The sequence below is a fragment of the Mustela lutreola genome, chromosome 9 (genome assembly GCF_030435805.1).
Source record: "Mustela lutreola isolate mMusLut2 chromosome 9, mMusLut2.pri, whole genome shotgun sequence".
Taxonomy (NCBI): Eukaryota; Metazoa; Chordata; class Mammalia; order Carnivora; family Mustelidae; genus Mustela; species Mustela lutreola.
This window is the reverse complement of record NC_081298.1, coordinates 144,146,183-144,162,762: the sequence shown is the minus strand read 5'-3', so window position 1 is coordinate 144,162,762 and position 16,580 is coordinate 144,146,183. Positions and strand designations below refer to the sequence as shown.

General features: G+C 44.4%; 2 protein-coding genes across 2 annotated transcripts in view; both read left to right on the top strand.

Moving 5' to 3' along the window:
• Nucleotides 1-13,315, top strand: part of ALLC (allantoicase) — a 29,509-nt gene extending 16,194 nt beyond the window's left edge. The window contains exons 8-12 of the mRNA XM_059132758.1: nt 2,348-2,503; nt 2,881-2,954; nt 4,272-4,380; nt 12,155-12,279; nt 12,943-13,315. Of these exons, the coding sequence (XP_058988741.1) occupies nt 2,348-2,503; nt 2,881-2,954; nt 4,272-4,380; nt 12,155-12,279; nt 12,943-13,149 (671 nt within the window). The 3' untranslated portion in view covers nt 13,150-13,315. The remainder of the gene's footprint in view (nt 1-2,347; nt 2,504-2,880; nt 2,955-4,271; nt 4,381-12,154; nt 12,280-12,942) is intronic.
• An 843-nt stretch (nt 13,316-14,158) lies between these two features.
• The window catches only part of DCDC2C (doublecortin domain containing 2C), a 90,122-nt gene continuing 87,700 nt past the window's right edge, over nt 14,159-16,580 (top strand). The window contains exon 1 of the mRNA XM_059132757.1: nt 14,159-14,507. Within this exon, the coding sequence (XP_058988740.1) occupies nt 14,221-14,507 (287 nt within the window). The 5' untranslated portion in view covers nt 14,159-14,220. The remainder of the gene's footprint in view (nt 14,508-16,580) is intronic.

Sequence of the window (16,580 nt, the reverse complement as noted above, 5' to 3'; positions counted from 1 at the left end):
GATTGGGAGGGAGACAAACCATAAGTGACTCTTAATCTCACAAAACAAACTGAGGGTTGCTGGGGGGAGGGGGTTTGGGAGAAGGGGGTGGGATTATGGACATTGGGGAGGGTATGTGCTTTGGTGAGTGCTGTGAAGTGTGTAAACCTGGTGATTCACAGACCTGTACCCCTGGGGATAAAAATATATGTTTATAAAAAATTAAAAATTAAAAATTAAAAAAAATAATGAATACTGTTTCTCTGAAAATAAATACATTGAAAAAATTTAAAAAAAAGGAAGCAGGACAAATTACTTAAAAATAAATAAATAATAAAATAATTCAAAAGCAAAAACAAAAACAAAAACAAAAACAAAAATAAATGGTCTTTTGTGACTTGCGTCTTTCACCAGCGGTTTTCGGACTCATCCATGTTGTAACATTCTTAGGAGCATTTTGTCATTTTCATGGCAGAATAATATTCCACAGCACAGAGAAACCACATTGTTTCCCCAGTTCATCAGTTGATGGGCATTTGGGGTTTCCACCTGTTGGAAACCCATTACCTATGGGTAATGCTGCTATCAATATTCTTGTACAAGTTTCTTATTTGGGCTTACATGTAGGATTGGAATTGTTGGGTCAAGGAGTAACTGTGTTTTAAATTGGTAGGAGGAACTATCAGACTGTTTTCTAAAGCAACCGCGTTATTATATTCTCACCAGCAGCATGAAGGATTCCAACTTCTCCACATCCTTGCTAACACTTGCCATTAACTGACTTTTTGGTTGTAGACATCCGAGAGGACGGGAAGTGGAATCTCACTGTGGTTTTAACTTGCATTTCTCTAATGACTAATGATGCTGAGCATGTTTTCAGTTCCTTACTTTGGCCATTTGGAAATGTTTAGATATGCATGTGCACGTGTACACCTGTATTTATAAACATGTTTTTTTGAAAAGTGTCTTTTGTCCATTCTTAAGTTGTTTTTTTTATTATTGAATTGTAAGAGTTCTTTATATATCCTGATACATATTATTTAGCAGATATATGATTTGCAAATATTTTCTCCTGGGGTCCAAGTGTAAAGGGGCAGAAAGCAGTAGGACAACCTGAAGGGACATGTAGGGTGACAACAATTTGCTTTAAGTGAATCACCCTCAGAGCATGGAGGGATGTGTCTAATATCTTTCATAGTTTTGATTAATGCTGAGGCTAGATATTAAGTCTGTAAAGAAGAACCTTATTTTTTAAAAATATCAAATCAGCTTTACACTCAACAGACAAGCATCTTCTAAACCATCAAAGTTGATCACCATGTCCAGTGAACCAGAGCAGTGGTGACATAGGCTAGTTTCTGCTAAATTGCTCCCTCTAGTATATTTTTAGGGCGTTATGCTAACATAGTCTGGTTTTATTTATTGTAAATGTCAAGACTCTTCTACTGAAAAATTTTCAGATCCCTCAGTTTCATCAAATTTTTCATGTAAAAATTTATAGGGTTTTGTTTCAGTAGAATACCCTGATTAATGGGAAAAAGCTCTATATACAAAGCTTGCTCCCATCGTCCAGAAGTACTGGTCTAACAAATAAAAACATTCACTTTATTAGGATCAGATAATGTGAGTTGATGTCGGCAGGTACTCTCTGCTCTGCAGGCCTAATCTTGGCTGCTGTGGCTCTCAGAAGCGATCAGGTTTTGTGACTGTTATCTTTTCTATTCTCAATCGTATTGCTAAGCAACGTGTTGTTATAAAAATAAAAACATAACGTTCATATTAGTCTGTGTAGGATTTAGCAATGCTAATTTGTGACATCAAACATTATATCTATGGTGAATTTCCCAATTGATTGTCTTTTGACCTTCTTGGAATTATTAATCTAATTTTAAAAAGTGTGAGCGCCTACTATGTGCCAGGACCAGTTCTAGATAGATCATTATTCTGGCTTTTAAAGATTTTTATACTCTGGTTCTGAGAGACTGATATCAGCAGGGGCTTAAACAAATAAAATGACAAGTTAATTTCAGACTGTGACTTGAACTCTGAAGTAAATATGGGAGCGGTGATACACCGAACCTGGGGAATCAGGCAGAGCCAGGCAGAGCTGGAAAGAGGAAGCTAGAGAGTGAGAGGAAAAGTCTTTCTGAGATCATGGCACTAAAGGTGAGACCTAAGAAAAGCAGTCTTTTGGAGAGCTGGGAAATTTGTTCCAGTACAAAGGAATGGTAGGTGCAAAGGCCCTGGGGCAGTAGGGTTGGTGTATTTGAGAAACAGAGCGGACAGGTTGTGGAGGGCTGTGTTGTTGACAACCTACAAGCAGCCACCTTTTCAAGGAGGAAGTAACTATGGCCTCTTGCCTTCTCAGATGGTGGAATTGCACGTCTTAGAGTGTATGGTACTGGACAGAAAGACTGGGCTGCAACTGATCCCAAAGAACCATTTGACCTGGTGGCCATCGCTCACGGGGGTGCCTGTGTAGGATTCAGCAATGCACACTTCGGGCATCCAAACAATATGATAGGTAAGAGGATGCTCTGGCAGCTGGCCTTTATTTGGGACATCTGGGCACCAGCATTAAGCACCCCACATAGTCTGAATGATTTAAGAGGAAGTGCAGGAGTGGGTGAGATTAACCATCTAGCCACAGGATTTGATGCCTTTATGATATGAAGTAAATCAATAGCAATTTTCCTTCTTAATTTTGGCTTAAAGGGAAAAGTAAAACTTACAACCCTCTGGCTGTATGCAAATTTACCAAAACATTAAGCTGAATGAAAATGGTTTGTGTAGTGATGCTCAGGACCATGAGGTCTGTGATTTAATGATGCCAATGCATTCATTCTCACATTTAAGATAAAATCCTGTGACATTCCCATTAAACCATGTCATTCTTGGCAGGAGTTGGCAAGCCCAGGTCCATGGCAGATGGCTGGGAGACAGCGAGAAGGCTGGACAGGCCTCCAGTATTAGAAGTAAGAAGTCCCAAACAGCCACAGTGAAGTTTTCTAGATCTTGTTTTAACTTACCTCAAGGAAATGCTTATTTCAGAAACCCCTCAGGCAATGTTCCAGAAGTAGTTCTCCGTGTTTTCCAGATTCCCCGCTGTCACAATCACATCCTGTCCTGTTGCATCACTGTCCAATTTTTTTTATTTTTAAAATTTTAAAAAGATTTTATTTATTAAAGAGCGAGCGAGCATGAGAAGGGGCTGAGGGAGAGGGAGAAGCAGACTTCGTCTCGCCTGATGAGGGGCTTAATCCCAGGACCCTGAGTTCATGACCTGAGCCAAAGGCAGATGCTTAACCCACTGAGTCACCCAGGCGCCCCTGTTTATTTATTTTAGAATGAGAAAGAGCTAGAGTGAGCATGTGGGGAGGGCAGAGGGAGAGGGGGAGAAAGAATCCTTAAGCAGTCTCCCCACTGAGCATGGAGCCCTCAGTGGCTCAATCTCACAACCCTGAGATCACCACCTAGGCTAAAATCAACAGTTGGATGCTTGACAGACTGAGCTGCCCAGGCATCCCCCAACCCCATTTGTTTAATAAAGAAGTGAGGATCTACAATTTAATGATAGAAAACCCACTGATAAACTCTTTGGTTGACCTGGAGAAGAAAATAGTAGTTTAATCATTTTTGGTATCTGCGTGTCCCTGAATGAGATAAGGGACAGGGACGTGTGGCTGTGGGATGGATCTGGGACCCTAGGGATGGCTCAGCTGTTAAACATTTTGGTCAGTGACTAATGTGAGATGCGAAAGTCAAAACAAAAGCAAACAAAACACCTTTCTCTGTGTTAAAACTTACTTGTAAACCCCCTTTCTTGGGTCAGTTTCCATGTCAATTAATGCTTCCAATGAAAATGAACATAACGCTGTTGTCAGAAACTAAGGTTTGGAGACAGATCATATATTGGTATGGATTTGACCAAGAACATAATTTCACTGAAAGGTCGAAACAAATTTATTAGAGGATCCGGGGCATGGTTAGACACAGACCCTTCTACATGAGTTTACAATTGACATAGAAAGTCATGTAAGAAATTTATAAAAACTTACCAATTGCCCATTAAACTCTTGAGTCCACATGAGGCATTTAAGGAATAATAGGCAAAGGGGCAATTAGCACAGAAAGTAATTTACATATCAGGGTCTAGGAAACACTCTTTTATAGTAAGAGATAAAAGAAATATCCTACGTACATGTCAACATTTTTCACTTGCTGGTTCCAGAATTAGTTTCTCAAATGGCACCAAGCTGGCTTATCTCTCTCTTCTTCCTTTTGGATTCCAGAATGACGAGAACGGCATTCTCCTTGTTCCGGGCTGTGAATGGGCAGTTTTCCGATTGGCACACCCTGGAGTAATAACGCAAATAGAAATCGATACAACACATTTTAAAGGTAAGTGTGATGTGGACAGGGAAGGCACATGACCCGATGCTGGCTGTAGAGATAATGTGGTCCTGTGGGAGTGGGGCTCAGGACAGTGACTTGGAATCAGCTTTTACCCTCAGTTGATGTGTGGTTTTGAGCAACTTCCTTTGACTCTTGGTGCCCTACTTTTCATCTCTATAAAATGTCAGAGTTGAACTGGATGACCCCCAAAGTTGGACGAGATTTTGTGAAGACCCTTTATTACTGGGGCCTGGATCTCTCTTGGAAAGACTGAGATAACCTTGGTTAGGACATGACAAGAACTGGATGGCATCATCTTATTTTGGGGGAAGGGGGACAAAGCATATTGGTTGGGTTGACCATTTCTGCTCCACACTGTACTTTTAAGACAAGGGGCTACACATTTTCAAAACCATGCTCTTCCATTAAAAAAAAAAATTGCACAAGCACCCTTGGTATTCAAAACCTACTTTCTTATGAAAGTATATATGTGTCATTAAATTGGCAAAGTTCAAGAGCAGATATTAAATTTTTATAACTGTTGGGTGAAATTTTCATACATATTGGATTGGGGGTATTGTGATTGTTTAGTTGTCAGTGAACGGTGGCAGTTTATCCTTGTATTTTGGATGCCTTAATGTTTAAACGTCTTGGGAATCATTGTGACTTTACTCAGTAACCACACCAAGACACACATACACACACACATAAATATTCTTTTTTCTTTTTTATTAACATATAATGTGTTATTCATTTTAGGGGTACAGGTCTGTGAATTGTCAGGCTTACACAGTTCACAGCCCTCACCATAGCACACACCCTCCTCAATGTCCATCACCCAGCCACCCCATTCCCACCCCCCCGCCAGCAACCCTCAGGTTGTTTCCTGAGATTAAGAGTCTGTTATGGTTTGTCTCCCTCTCTGGTTTCACCTTGTTTCATTTTCCCTCTCTACCCCCATGATCTTCTGTCTTGTTTCTCAAGTTCCCCATATCAGTGAGACCATATGATGGCTGTCTTTCTCTGATTGACATATTTCGTTTAGCATAATACTCTCAGGTTCCATCCATGTTGTTGCAAATGGCAAGATTTCATTTTTTGATGACTGCATAGCATTCCATTGTATATATACCACATCTTCTTTATCCATTCATCTGTTGATGGACATCTAGACTCTTTCCATAGTTTGGCTATTATGGGCATTGCTGCTGTAAACATTTTGGTGCACATGCCCCTTTGTATCACTACATTTGTATCTTTAGGGTAAATACCCAGTAGTGCAATTGCTGACTTATAGGGTAGCTCTATCTTCAACTTTTTGTGGAACCTCCATACTGTTTTCCAGAGTGGCGGCACCAGCTTGCATTCCCACCAACAGGAAGGTTCCCCTTTCTCCACATCCTAACCAACATCTGTTTTTTCCTGACTTGTTAATTTTAGTCATTCTGACTGGTGTGAGGTGATATCTCATTGTGGTTTTGATTTGTATTTCCCTGATGCTGAGCGATATGGAGCACTTTTTCATGTGTCTTTTGGCCATTTGGATGTCTCCTTTGCAGAAATGTCTGTTCATGTCTTCTGCCCATTTCTTGATTGGATTATTTGTTCTTTGGATGTTGAGTAAGTTCTTTATAGATTTTGGATACTAGCCCTTTATCTGATATGTCATTTGCAAATATCTTCTCCCATTCTGTCCGTTGTCTTTTGGTTTTGTTGACTGTTTCCTTTGCTGTACAAAAGCTTCTAATCTTGATGAAGTCCCAATAGTCATTATTGACCTTGCTTCCCTTGCTGTTGGCGATGTTTCTAGGAAGAAATTGCTGTGGGTGAGATCAAAGAGGTTGATGCTTGTGTTCTTCTCAACGATTTTGATGGATTACTGTCTCACATGGAGGTCCTTTATCCATTTTGAGTCTATTTTTATGTGTGGTGTAAGGAACTGGTCCAGTTTCATTCTTCTGCCTGTGGCTGTCCAATTTTCCCAACACCATTCATTGAAGAGACTTTCTTATTTCCATTGGACTTTTTCCCTGCTTTGTCAAGGGTTAGTTGACCCTAGAGTTGAGGGTCCATTTCTGGACTCTCTATTCTGTTCCTTTGATCTATGTGTCTTTTTTTTTTTTTTTTATGCCAGTACCATACTGTCTTGATGATTACAGCTTTGTAACAGAGCTGAAGTCTGGAATTGTGATGCCACCCACCAAATTTGGTTTTCTTTTTAAACATTCTTCTGGACATGGGGATATGGAGAGGAGAAGTGAGGGGGGGAAATTGGAGGGGGAAACGATCTATGAGAGACTGTGGACTCTGAGAAACAAACTGAAGGTTTTAGAGGAGAGAGGGTGGGAGGCTGGATGAGCCTGCTGGTGGGTATTATGGAGGGCACGTATTGCATGGAGCACTGGGTGAGATTCATAAACAATGAGTTTTGGAACTCTGAAAAGAAATTTAAAAAATAAAAAAAAACATAAAAAAACACATTCTTCTGGCTTTTTGGGGTCTTTTCTCATTTCATATAAATTTTAGGATTATTTGTTCCATTTCTTTGAAAAAACTTGATGGTATTTTGATAGGGATTCATAAAATGTGTAGATTGTTTTAGGTAGCATGACATTTTAACAATGTTTCTTCTTCCAAGTCATAAGGATGGAATGCTTTTCCATTTCTTTGTGTCTTGATTTCTTTCATGAGTACTTTATAGTTTTCTGAGTGAAGATTCTTTGCCTCTTTGGTTAGGTTTATTCCTAGGTATCTTATTGTTTTGGGTGCAATTGTAAATGGGATGGACTCCTTATTTTCTCTTTCTTCTGTCTTGCTGTTGGTGTATAGAAATACAACTGATTTCTGTGCATTGATTCTATTTCCTGACACTTTACTGAACTCCTGTATGAGTTCTAACAGTTTTGGAGTGGAGTCTTTTGGGTTTTCCACATAAAGTATCATATGTGCAAAGGGTGAGATTTTGATGATTTCTTTGCCAATTCGGATGCCTTTTATTTCTTTTTGTTGTCTGATTGCTGAGGCTAGGACTTCTAGTACTATGTTGAATAGCAGTGGTGATAGTGGACAGTCCTGCTGTGTTCCTGACCTTAGGGGAAAAGCTCTCAGTTTTTCCCCATTAAGAATGATACTTGCTGTGGGTTTTTCATAGATGGTTTTGAGGGTATTGAGGTATGTACTCTCTATCCATACACTGTGAAGAATTTTGATCAAGAAAGGATACCATATTTTGTCAAATGCTTTTTCAACATCTGTTGAGAGTATTCTACGATTCTTGTTCTTTGTTTTATTAATGTATCACATTGATTGATTTGTGGATCTTGAACCAAACTTGGAGCCCTGTAGTAAATCCCACTTAGTCCTGGTGAATAATCCTTTTAATGTACTGTTGGATCCTATTGGCTAGAATTTTTTTTAAAAATATTTTATTTATTTATTTGACAGGCAGAGATCACAAGTAGGCAGAGAGGCAGGCAGAGAGAGAGAGAGAGAGAGAGAGAGAGAGAGAAGCAGGCTCCCTGCTGAGCAGAGAGCCTGACGTGGGACTCGATCCCAGGACCCTGAGATCATGACCTGAGCCGAAGGCAGTGGCTTTAACCCACTGAGCCACCCAGGCGCCCCTGGCTAGAATTTTTGTTAGAATTTTTGCATCCATGCTCATCAGGGATATTGATCTGTAATTCTCCTTTTTGATGGGGTCTTTGTCTGGTTTTGGGATCAAGGTAGTGCTGGCCATATAAAATGAGTTTGGAAGTTTTCCTTCCATTTCTATTTTTTGGGAACAGTTTCAGGAGAATAGGTATTAATTCTTCTTTTAATGTTTGGTAGAATTCCCCTGGGAAGTTGTCTGGCCCTGGGCTCTTGTTTTTTGGGGAGAATTTTGAATAACTGCTTCAATCTCCTTACTGGTTATGGGTCTGTTCAGGTTTTCTATTTCTTCCTGGTTCAGTTTTGGTAGTTTATACATCTCTAGGAATGCATCCATGTCTTTCAGATTGTCAAATTGTATGATGTATAGTTGCTCATAATGTGTTCTTTTAATGACTTGTATTTCTTTGGGGTTGGTTGTGATCTCTCCCCTTTCATTCATGATTTTATTAATTTGGGTCCACTCTCTCTTCTTCTTGAGAAGTCTGGCCAAGGGTTTATCAATCTTATTCTTTCAAAGAGCCAGCTCCTAGTTTTGTTGATCTGTTGTACTGTCCTTTTGGTTTGTATTTCATTGATTTCTGCTCTTATCTTTATAATTTCTCATCTCCTGCTGGGTTTAGGCTTTCTTTGCTGTTCTTTCTCCAGCTCCTTTAGGTGAAGGGTTGCTTGTGTATTTGAGACCTTTCTTGTTTCTTGAGAAAGACTTGTATTTGTATATATTTTCCTCTCAGGACCAGCTTTGCTGTGTCCCAAAGATTTCAAACAGTTGTGTTTTCATTTTTATTTGTTTCTGTGATTTTAAGAAATTCTTCTTTTTAATTTCCTGGTTGACCCATTCATTCTTTAGTAGGATGTTCTTTGGCCTCCAGATAATTTGAGTTCTTTCCAACTTTCCTCTTGTGATTGAGTTCTAGCTTCAGAGCATTGTGATCTGAAAATATGCAGGGAATGATCCCAGTCTTTTTTTTTTTTTAAGATTTTATTCATTTATTTGACAGAGAGACAGAGATCACAAGCAGGCAGAGAGGCAGGCAGAGGGAGAGAGAGGGAAGCAGGCTCCCCGCTGAGCAGAGAGCCCGATGTGGGGCCCGATCCCAGGACCCTGAGATCCTGACCTGAGCCAAAGGCAGAGGCTTAACCCACTAAGCCACCCAGGCGCCCCTGATCCCAGTCTTTTGATACCAGTTGAGACCTTATTTGTGACCCAAGATGTGATCCATTCCGGAGAATGTTCCATGTGCACTAGAGAAGAATGTGTATTCTGTTGCTTTGGGATGGAATGTTCTGAAGATATCTGTGATGTCCATCTGGTCCAGTGTGTCATTTAAGTCCTTTATTTCCTTGTTAACCTTTTGCTTAGATGACCTGTCCATTTCAGTGAGGGGGGTGTTAAAGTCACCTACTGTTATTGTATTACTGTTGATGTGTTCCTTTGCTTTTGTTATTCGTTGGTTTATATAATTGTCTGCTCCCATGTTAGTGGCATGGATATTTAAAATTGTTAGGTGGTCTTGTTGGACAGACCTTTAAGTATGATATGGAGTCTTTATCTCTTATCATAGTCTTTGGTTTAATATAGAATTTGTCTGATATAAGGATTGCCAGCCCAGCTTTCTTTTGATGTCCATTAGCATGGTAGATTGTTTTCCACTCCCTCACTTTAAATCTGGAGGTGTCTTTGGGTCTAAAATGAGTTTCTTGCAGACAGTATATCAATGGTTTTTATTTTTTAACCCATTGTGATACCCCACGAAAGACACAATATATATTTAAAGTGGAGCTCTTCTTCAGTGGTAGTGGACTTAAGTGAATTATTTAAAGAAGTATTTATCGGGGCGCCTGGGTGGCTCAGTGGTTAAGCCGCTGCCTTCGGCTCAGGTCATGATCTCGGTGTCCTGGGATCGAGCCCCGCATCGGGCTCTCTGCTCAGCAGGGAGCCTGCTTCCTCCTCTCTCTCTCTCTGCCTCTCTGCCTACTTGTGATCTCTGTCTGTCAAATAAATAAATAAAATCTTAAAAAAAAAATAAAGAAGTATTTATCATTGTGACCTATTTTTGGAAGACTATTTTAGATCTGATTATTGGGTCACTGTTTTCACTTTTCTTTTCTTTCTTCTTTCTTTCTTTAGTTTTATTCTTTTTATTATATTCAGTTAATGAACATATGGTACATCATTAATTTTTGATGTAGTGTTCCATGATTCATTAGTTGCTTATAACACCCAGTGCTCATCACCACATGTGCCCTCCTTAATAACCATCTCCCAGCTACCCCATCCTCCCACCTCCCTCCCTTCTATAAACTTTAGTTTGTTTCCCAGTGTCCAGAGTCTCTCATGGTTTGTCTCTCTCTGTGATTCCCCACCCCCCCTTCAGTTTTCTCTCCCTTCACCTGTGGTTCTCCATGCTATTCCTTATGTTCCACACATGAGTGTAATCGACACATACACATGAGTGTATCCACACATAATTGACTCTCTCTGCTTGACTTCTTACACTCAGCATAATCCCCTCCAGTTCTATCCATGTTGATACAAAATTAGGTATTCATTCTTTCTGAACGTTGAGTAATATTCCATTGTATATATGGACTACATCTTCTTTATCCAATCATTTGTTGAAGGACATCTCGGCTCCTTTCACAGTTTGTTTATTGTGGACATTGCTGCTATGAACACTGGGGTGCGGGTGCCTCTTCTTTTCACTACATCTGTATCTTTGGGATAAATACCATAGCTGATGAAGAGCTCATCCTGGGTCAGTGGTGATGTCAGCTGTACTCTGTTCTCCTGGTTTATAGGTGCTTGCATTTCTGATGGTATCTTTAATCCATGGGTGTCTGCATGAATAGTTTAAAATCACTTATTAATTCTGTGAATGATAGTTTAGTTAAAACCAGGTAACAGTAACCCATGTAACCAGGGTGCCTGGACTATTCCATCATGAACTTGCTGCTGTTTGCTGTCTAGGTTCTGTGCATCACAATTTGACGGTAGCCCTGGGGTGTGGGGCATGTCAGGATCCAGCTGTCATCTCAAATACACAAAACCTAATACACATGTGCATGTGTATACATATTAAAGGAATGCAATCAGAAATAGTGGGTTTAATGTTCTCCTCCTGCATCTGTTGGGTTTCTGTGTGCACCCAGGGGTGTGCTCACCCACCACGGAGATCACTGTTTTAAGAGATGAGCTGCAGGGGGCATGAGAATAATGCATTTTTCTTTTTCCTGTCAGATTCTTTTTTTTTTTTTTTTTTTTTATTTGAGAGAGAGAGTGCACAAGCAGAGGATGAGGCAGGCAGAGGGAGAGGGAGTAGTAGGCTCCTTGCTGAGCAGGGAGCCTGAAATGGGGCTCAATGCCAGGACTGTGGGATCAAGATCTGATCTGAAGGCAGATGCTTAACCAACTGAGCCACCAAGATGCTGCTCCTGTCAGGTTCTTGATCAGCAAGTCCTCCTCTGCTGATCTTAAAGTCTTAGGGGACTCCCCAAAATGTTCTCCCCACAAAGAGCATGGCTCTGCAACTCCACTGGGCACAGCCCTGATGAACTGCAGAGAGAAGAGAGACTTGGGACCTCGTGTCTCACCTGGGGAGCAGTCAGCACCCCTGGAATACAGCACTTGGGTGGGTGCTGCTCACTGACTGGTTAACTTAGCTCTGTCTTTCTCTGTGCCTCATGTGAAGAAATATGATGCCATAGGGAAAGTATCTTCAGCTTCAAGAGAGCTTCAGATGAGCCACACATCCCTGTGCAAGTACTTAGCTGCATTTGCTTCTGTTCAGAGAGAATGATTTGTTCTTCCTGATAAAGGCTTATCAGATACCTTTACCTTTACAAGTAAAATGCTGTACGTCCAAACTCCAACATGCCAGCCAACTCATGTTGGCCTCATGATGTCAGGTTGATTTTGATTCCTCTGAAAAACACACACCTAAATTCATCGGGCAATCCAACACCATCACTACTGGGTGCATTCCTTCTCCCACATACATCACACTTTTAGCTTCTGTTCAGAGAGAACATTTTGCTCTTTGCTGGGTCTTTGATTTGATTAAAAAGTCCAAGACCCTGTAAGTCAAAGTGCTACACAAAATGGAGAGTCACCCTGCGTTTGCTCCGACAGGCAATTCTCCCGACAGCTGTAAGCTGGATGGTTGTATCCTGACAACTCAGGAGGAAGAAGATATGATTAAGCAGAAGTGGAAGCTTCTGGGCCATAAGTGGAAACCGCTGCTGCCAGTCACTAAGGTGTGGTACCCATGGGGAGCTGGGCAGGCTGGTCCCCAGCCTGGCCGCATCCCTCAGATGCACCGTGTTTAACAGTAACACGGACAAGCTTCTAAAAAACGTATTTCATTTGTCATGAAAACACACGCTCTATTTCTTCATACTTTTGCATTTCTAACAAGTTTTGTTTTAAATCATCATGTGCAAGGAATATATACGTATTTCCGTATATATGTATATGAGAGATGTTTCTGCAGTATATTAACTTTTTAGAAGGGATGAGTAGCATATTCAAACCTCTAACCGCGTGTCCTCTGTGGAGTGGATGCTGAGACATTCTGGAAGTGTCCGCTTCCATCCGGTAAGAAGATAGTCATTTGCGGGTCAGAGTGGGGTGTGAAGGTTGCTCCCATGGAGTTATGGGTGACGACCTCTGGGAGGTCACTTGCTTTCCTTATCAGTGTGTCTACTTCAATGACTATTAAGAACCACAGATAGCATGGACCTGAGTGTTCATGTCAGTGTTCCCCAGGCTTGTGATCCCAACTAGCTTTTCTCTGTGGTCAGCCAACTCACTATCAGTGAGTACCTGTCACGGTTCATGGGTGTTGAGCCCACAGGATGGCTGGCTCCATGGGCCTCGCCCTGTGTTATCACAAGAGTGCCTCCCTGCTTCTCTTTCAGCTCTCCGCCAACAACAGTCACTTGTTCGACAGCCTGACCCTGGAGCTCCAGGACGTCATCACACACGCAAGGCTCACCATCTCCCCGGACGGTGGCGTGGGCCGCCTGCGACTCAAGGGCTTCCCCAGCTCCATCTGCCTGCTGCGGCCCCGCGAGAAGCCCATGATGAGGTTCTCCGTGAAAGCGGGCTTCCGAGCCAACCTCTGACGCCCCGCAAGGCCGAGCGCTGGTCAACGCGGTCCTACACGTCTCCTGAAATGTTCTTAACACCCCAAACTTAAGAGGCTTCTAGCAATGAATCTTACCAAGATCAATGGGATTCCTGGTTATTTAATAAAGTGGTCACTCTCACACGCTGGCATCTGTACTTATGGTCGCTGTGAAGTGTGAGGTAGGTGAAAAACTGGCTGAGGCTGTGAAAGGCAGGTGGTCTCCTAAAGTTTACTTGACAAAACCACTCCGAGATCTTGATGTAGCACACTCTGCGCCTCTTCCGTCTGTAGATGTGGCTGCATATCCATAGCCTATCGCCTTCAACAGAAGTTTAAGCCCATCAAAACCACTGGAAAAATGTATTTCAGGAATCATTCACTGTCTCAGCTCAAGAGGACTGGCCCATCCCTACCCAGAAAAGGAATAGCTTCCACAGGGGCGCCCGTGCCCTGCAATTGTTCTTTCTCCCCCAAATGAAAGTGGATTCTGAGGGTCAGACTGGTGAGGAGCCGTGTGCCAGCTGTGAGGAGAAATCTAGTTTCTCACAGGCTCTGAATGGTTCCATACAATTCTTCCTTGACGAGTTTTGATGGTGGAGACTGTCCTGATGCGCACCCCCATCCCAGCAACCTGTCCTGCACAGGAGGCCGGCCAGCGCAGTGGGAAGGCTGTGGTTAGTGTGAGGTGGTCCTCAGCACCCTCCCATTCCTGCCACCTTGCCAGAGAGGTAGATCACAGAGAGCGGCTGTCTCCCTTCCTTTCCCCGAGCTCTGCTCGCTGCACCTGTCTAGGCTCGCGGAGGCTCCTCCCTGGTCCTGGCTCTCCGCCCCCTTCCCTGTCCAGGCTTTCAGATGCCCGCCGCTCCCCTGCGCCGACTCCCTGCCTCCCCTCCCTGGCCATCGTCCTGCCCCTCTCTGGACTGCAGGCCACAGGCGGTCACAATGGCCGGCTGGCGTCAGCCCGCGCAGGGACCCGGGGTCGCACCGCGGTCCCGCGCCCACTCCCTGGCTGCGCCCCGGCTCGAGGGCAGCGAGCGGTGTCCGGTGGCCCTGGGGCAGCGCGGCCATGGGCACGCGCGGGCCGCACGTGCTGGTGGACACCACGCCCGCCAAGACCATCCTGGTGTACCGCAACGGGGACGCGTTCTTCGTGGGCCGGAGGTTCGTGCTGCCGCGGCGGCCCGTGGCCACCTTCGAGGCGCTGCTGGACCAGCTCACCGAGCGGATGGAGGTGCCTTTCGGCGTGCGGCGCCTGTTCACGCCGACGTGCGGGCACCCGGTGCTCGAGCTGCAGGCGCTGCGGGCGGGCGGCAAGTACGTGGCGGCCGGCCGCGAGCCCTTCAAGAAGCTCGAGTGAGTGCGGTGCCCCCTCCCCGCGCGGCCCGCTGCCCTCGAGGTGCGCCGTCTCCCCTCTGCCCTCTGTGCGGGGTGACCCGGAGAGTGCGGCAGCGCAATGTTGCCCGCCGTGGGCTGTGACCCGGCAAGTGCGGGAGGCACACCTGTCACCCTCTGCCCTGTGACCGGCCAGCGCGAGCGAGGGACGCGCACTGTCGCCCCTTCTCACGGTGACCAGGCGAGCGCAGAGCCGTGTTCTGTGCCTGGTGACTCACCAGTGGGGCAGCACCCCTGTGCGCACAGCCCCCTCCTGCTGGTTGTGGCCGGGCTGGCGTCCACCTGCTGGCGTCCACCTGCCCCCCCGCCGTGTGTTAGAGGGTGTCAGAAAGGGCCTGGAAAGAGGAATGGGCGGGCAGTGGCCCTGAGGGCAGGCCGGCCTGAAAAGTCCACCTGGCTGGAAGATCTGCAGGAAGGGAGGGAGCTGGCCCTGCGGGGAGAACTGGGGAGCAGCTGGGAGGCAGGAGTCAGATAAGGGTCATCCTCTGCCTGGCTTCCCCCCTCCTCACGTGTTGGGCCATGCCTGGCTGGGCATTCCCGGATGAACGCACTTGCTAAGGTGTGAAATGCGTGGGTCTCCAGCAGAGTCTCCTGCTAGACTGGGGCCTTGTAAGCATCATCTCCAGACTCCTGGCCCATGAAGCAAGGCTGGCCCACAGCACAGACTGAATGTCTGCGGAGAGCAAAGAGACCCCCTCCCCAGTGTCTGCTGAGGTCAAGACAGCCGGCGGGAGAGATGTTAGCTGTCCTGGGGAGATACACTTGTGTGTGAAATCCTGATGGAAACGGAGTGGCCATATTCAACTTGTGAGTCCTGTTGGATGGCGTCCCCTCAGAATGCCAGTTTGAGGCTTTTTTGTTAAGCCCGACATTGGTGTCACAGTCCCTTTGAGGTCTTACTGCTAGTGGGCTTACACAGCACAGTTCTATTCATCTTCTCAGGAGTACTCCAGTGCTTCTTACAATTTCTCCGAGCTTTCTTAGTAACTGTCGTTATACAAGTGTCTCCAGAACCCCGAATTCAACCTTGCAGTTCTTCAACAAATAGCCGGTGTTCCCCCCTTCCCGTGGGGTGGAGTCCGGGTGCTAGAGAGGCTGTGAGAGCTTTACGATGCAGGTTTACGGGAGATAAGAAGCAAGTCACCATAACAGAGAGAGGGGTCACGACTATGAGAGATTCTGTTTTGGAGCAGGGCCTCTGAAATGGCTTCTTTACAAAATGCAAGGGGGGGAAGCTCTTCCTTATCCTTCAGGAATTCCTGACCTGTGGCAGGATCACCTATTTCTTGTGTCTGCCTTTAAAAGACACACTGCCTGTGTTGGCACTGTTGCTAACTCATTTCTTTTATGGTGAAATGTATTGTATACACAGCAGTGTACACAATATTCTATGTAGAGTTTAAGAAAAATCTGTCTAAGCCACATTCGGGATCCCGAGAGGACGCAGCTGGTGTTTGGCGACCTGCCACTTCCGTCCCCACCCTTTCCCACAGGTGACACCGCTCTCCTGGTTTCTGTATCATCTTTCCATGATGATCGATCCTCAAAGGACAGATTTTTCAATGTTCTCATGTTTGTGTACTTCTGGTTTTCTGTTGGTTGCTTTTCCACATGATGATAAGCTGTGATTTTCATCCCCGTCAATAGTATGAGGCTGGAGGTCACTGGCCTCTGTGGTCATGTGCTCTTTCATGGACCAAAATGCCAGTTTACTTCTCCCATCTGTTGATGGCTAATTTGGGTTGTTCTAAATTTTATGCTGGAATAAATGAAACACTGTTGTAAACATTCTTTGGCTTGTCTGAAGTGCGTTTGGGTAAGACTCTCTCTAGAAGGGTGCATTCGTTACCTACTGCCATATAACCAATCACCCCAAGCTTTTTGGCTTAAAACAGCTTTATTTTCTCACAGTTTCTGGGATCAGGAATTCAAGAGCAGCTTAGCTGAGTGATTCTGGCTCTGAGACTCTCGTGAGGTTGCAGTCAGCATGTGGCTACTGTCATCGGAAGGCCGGACTGGGGTGGGTGCTTCCCG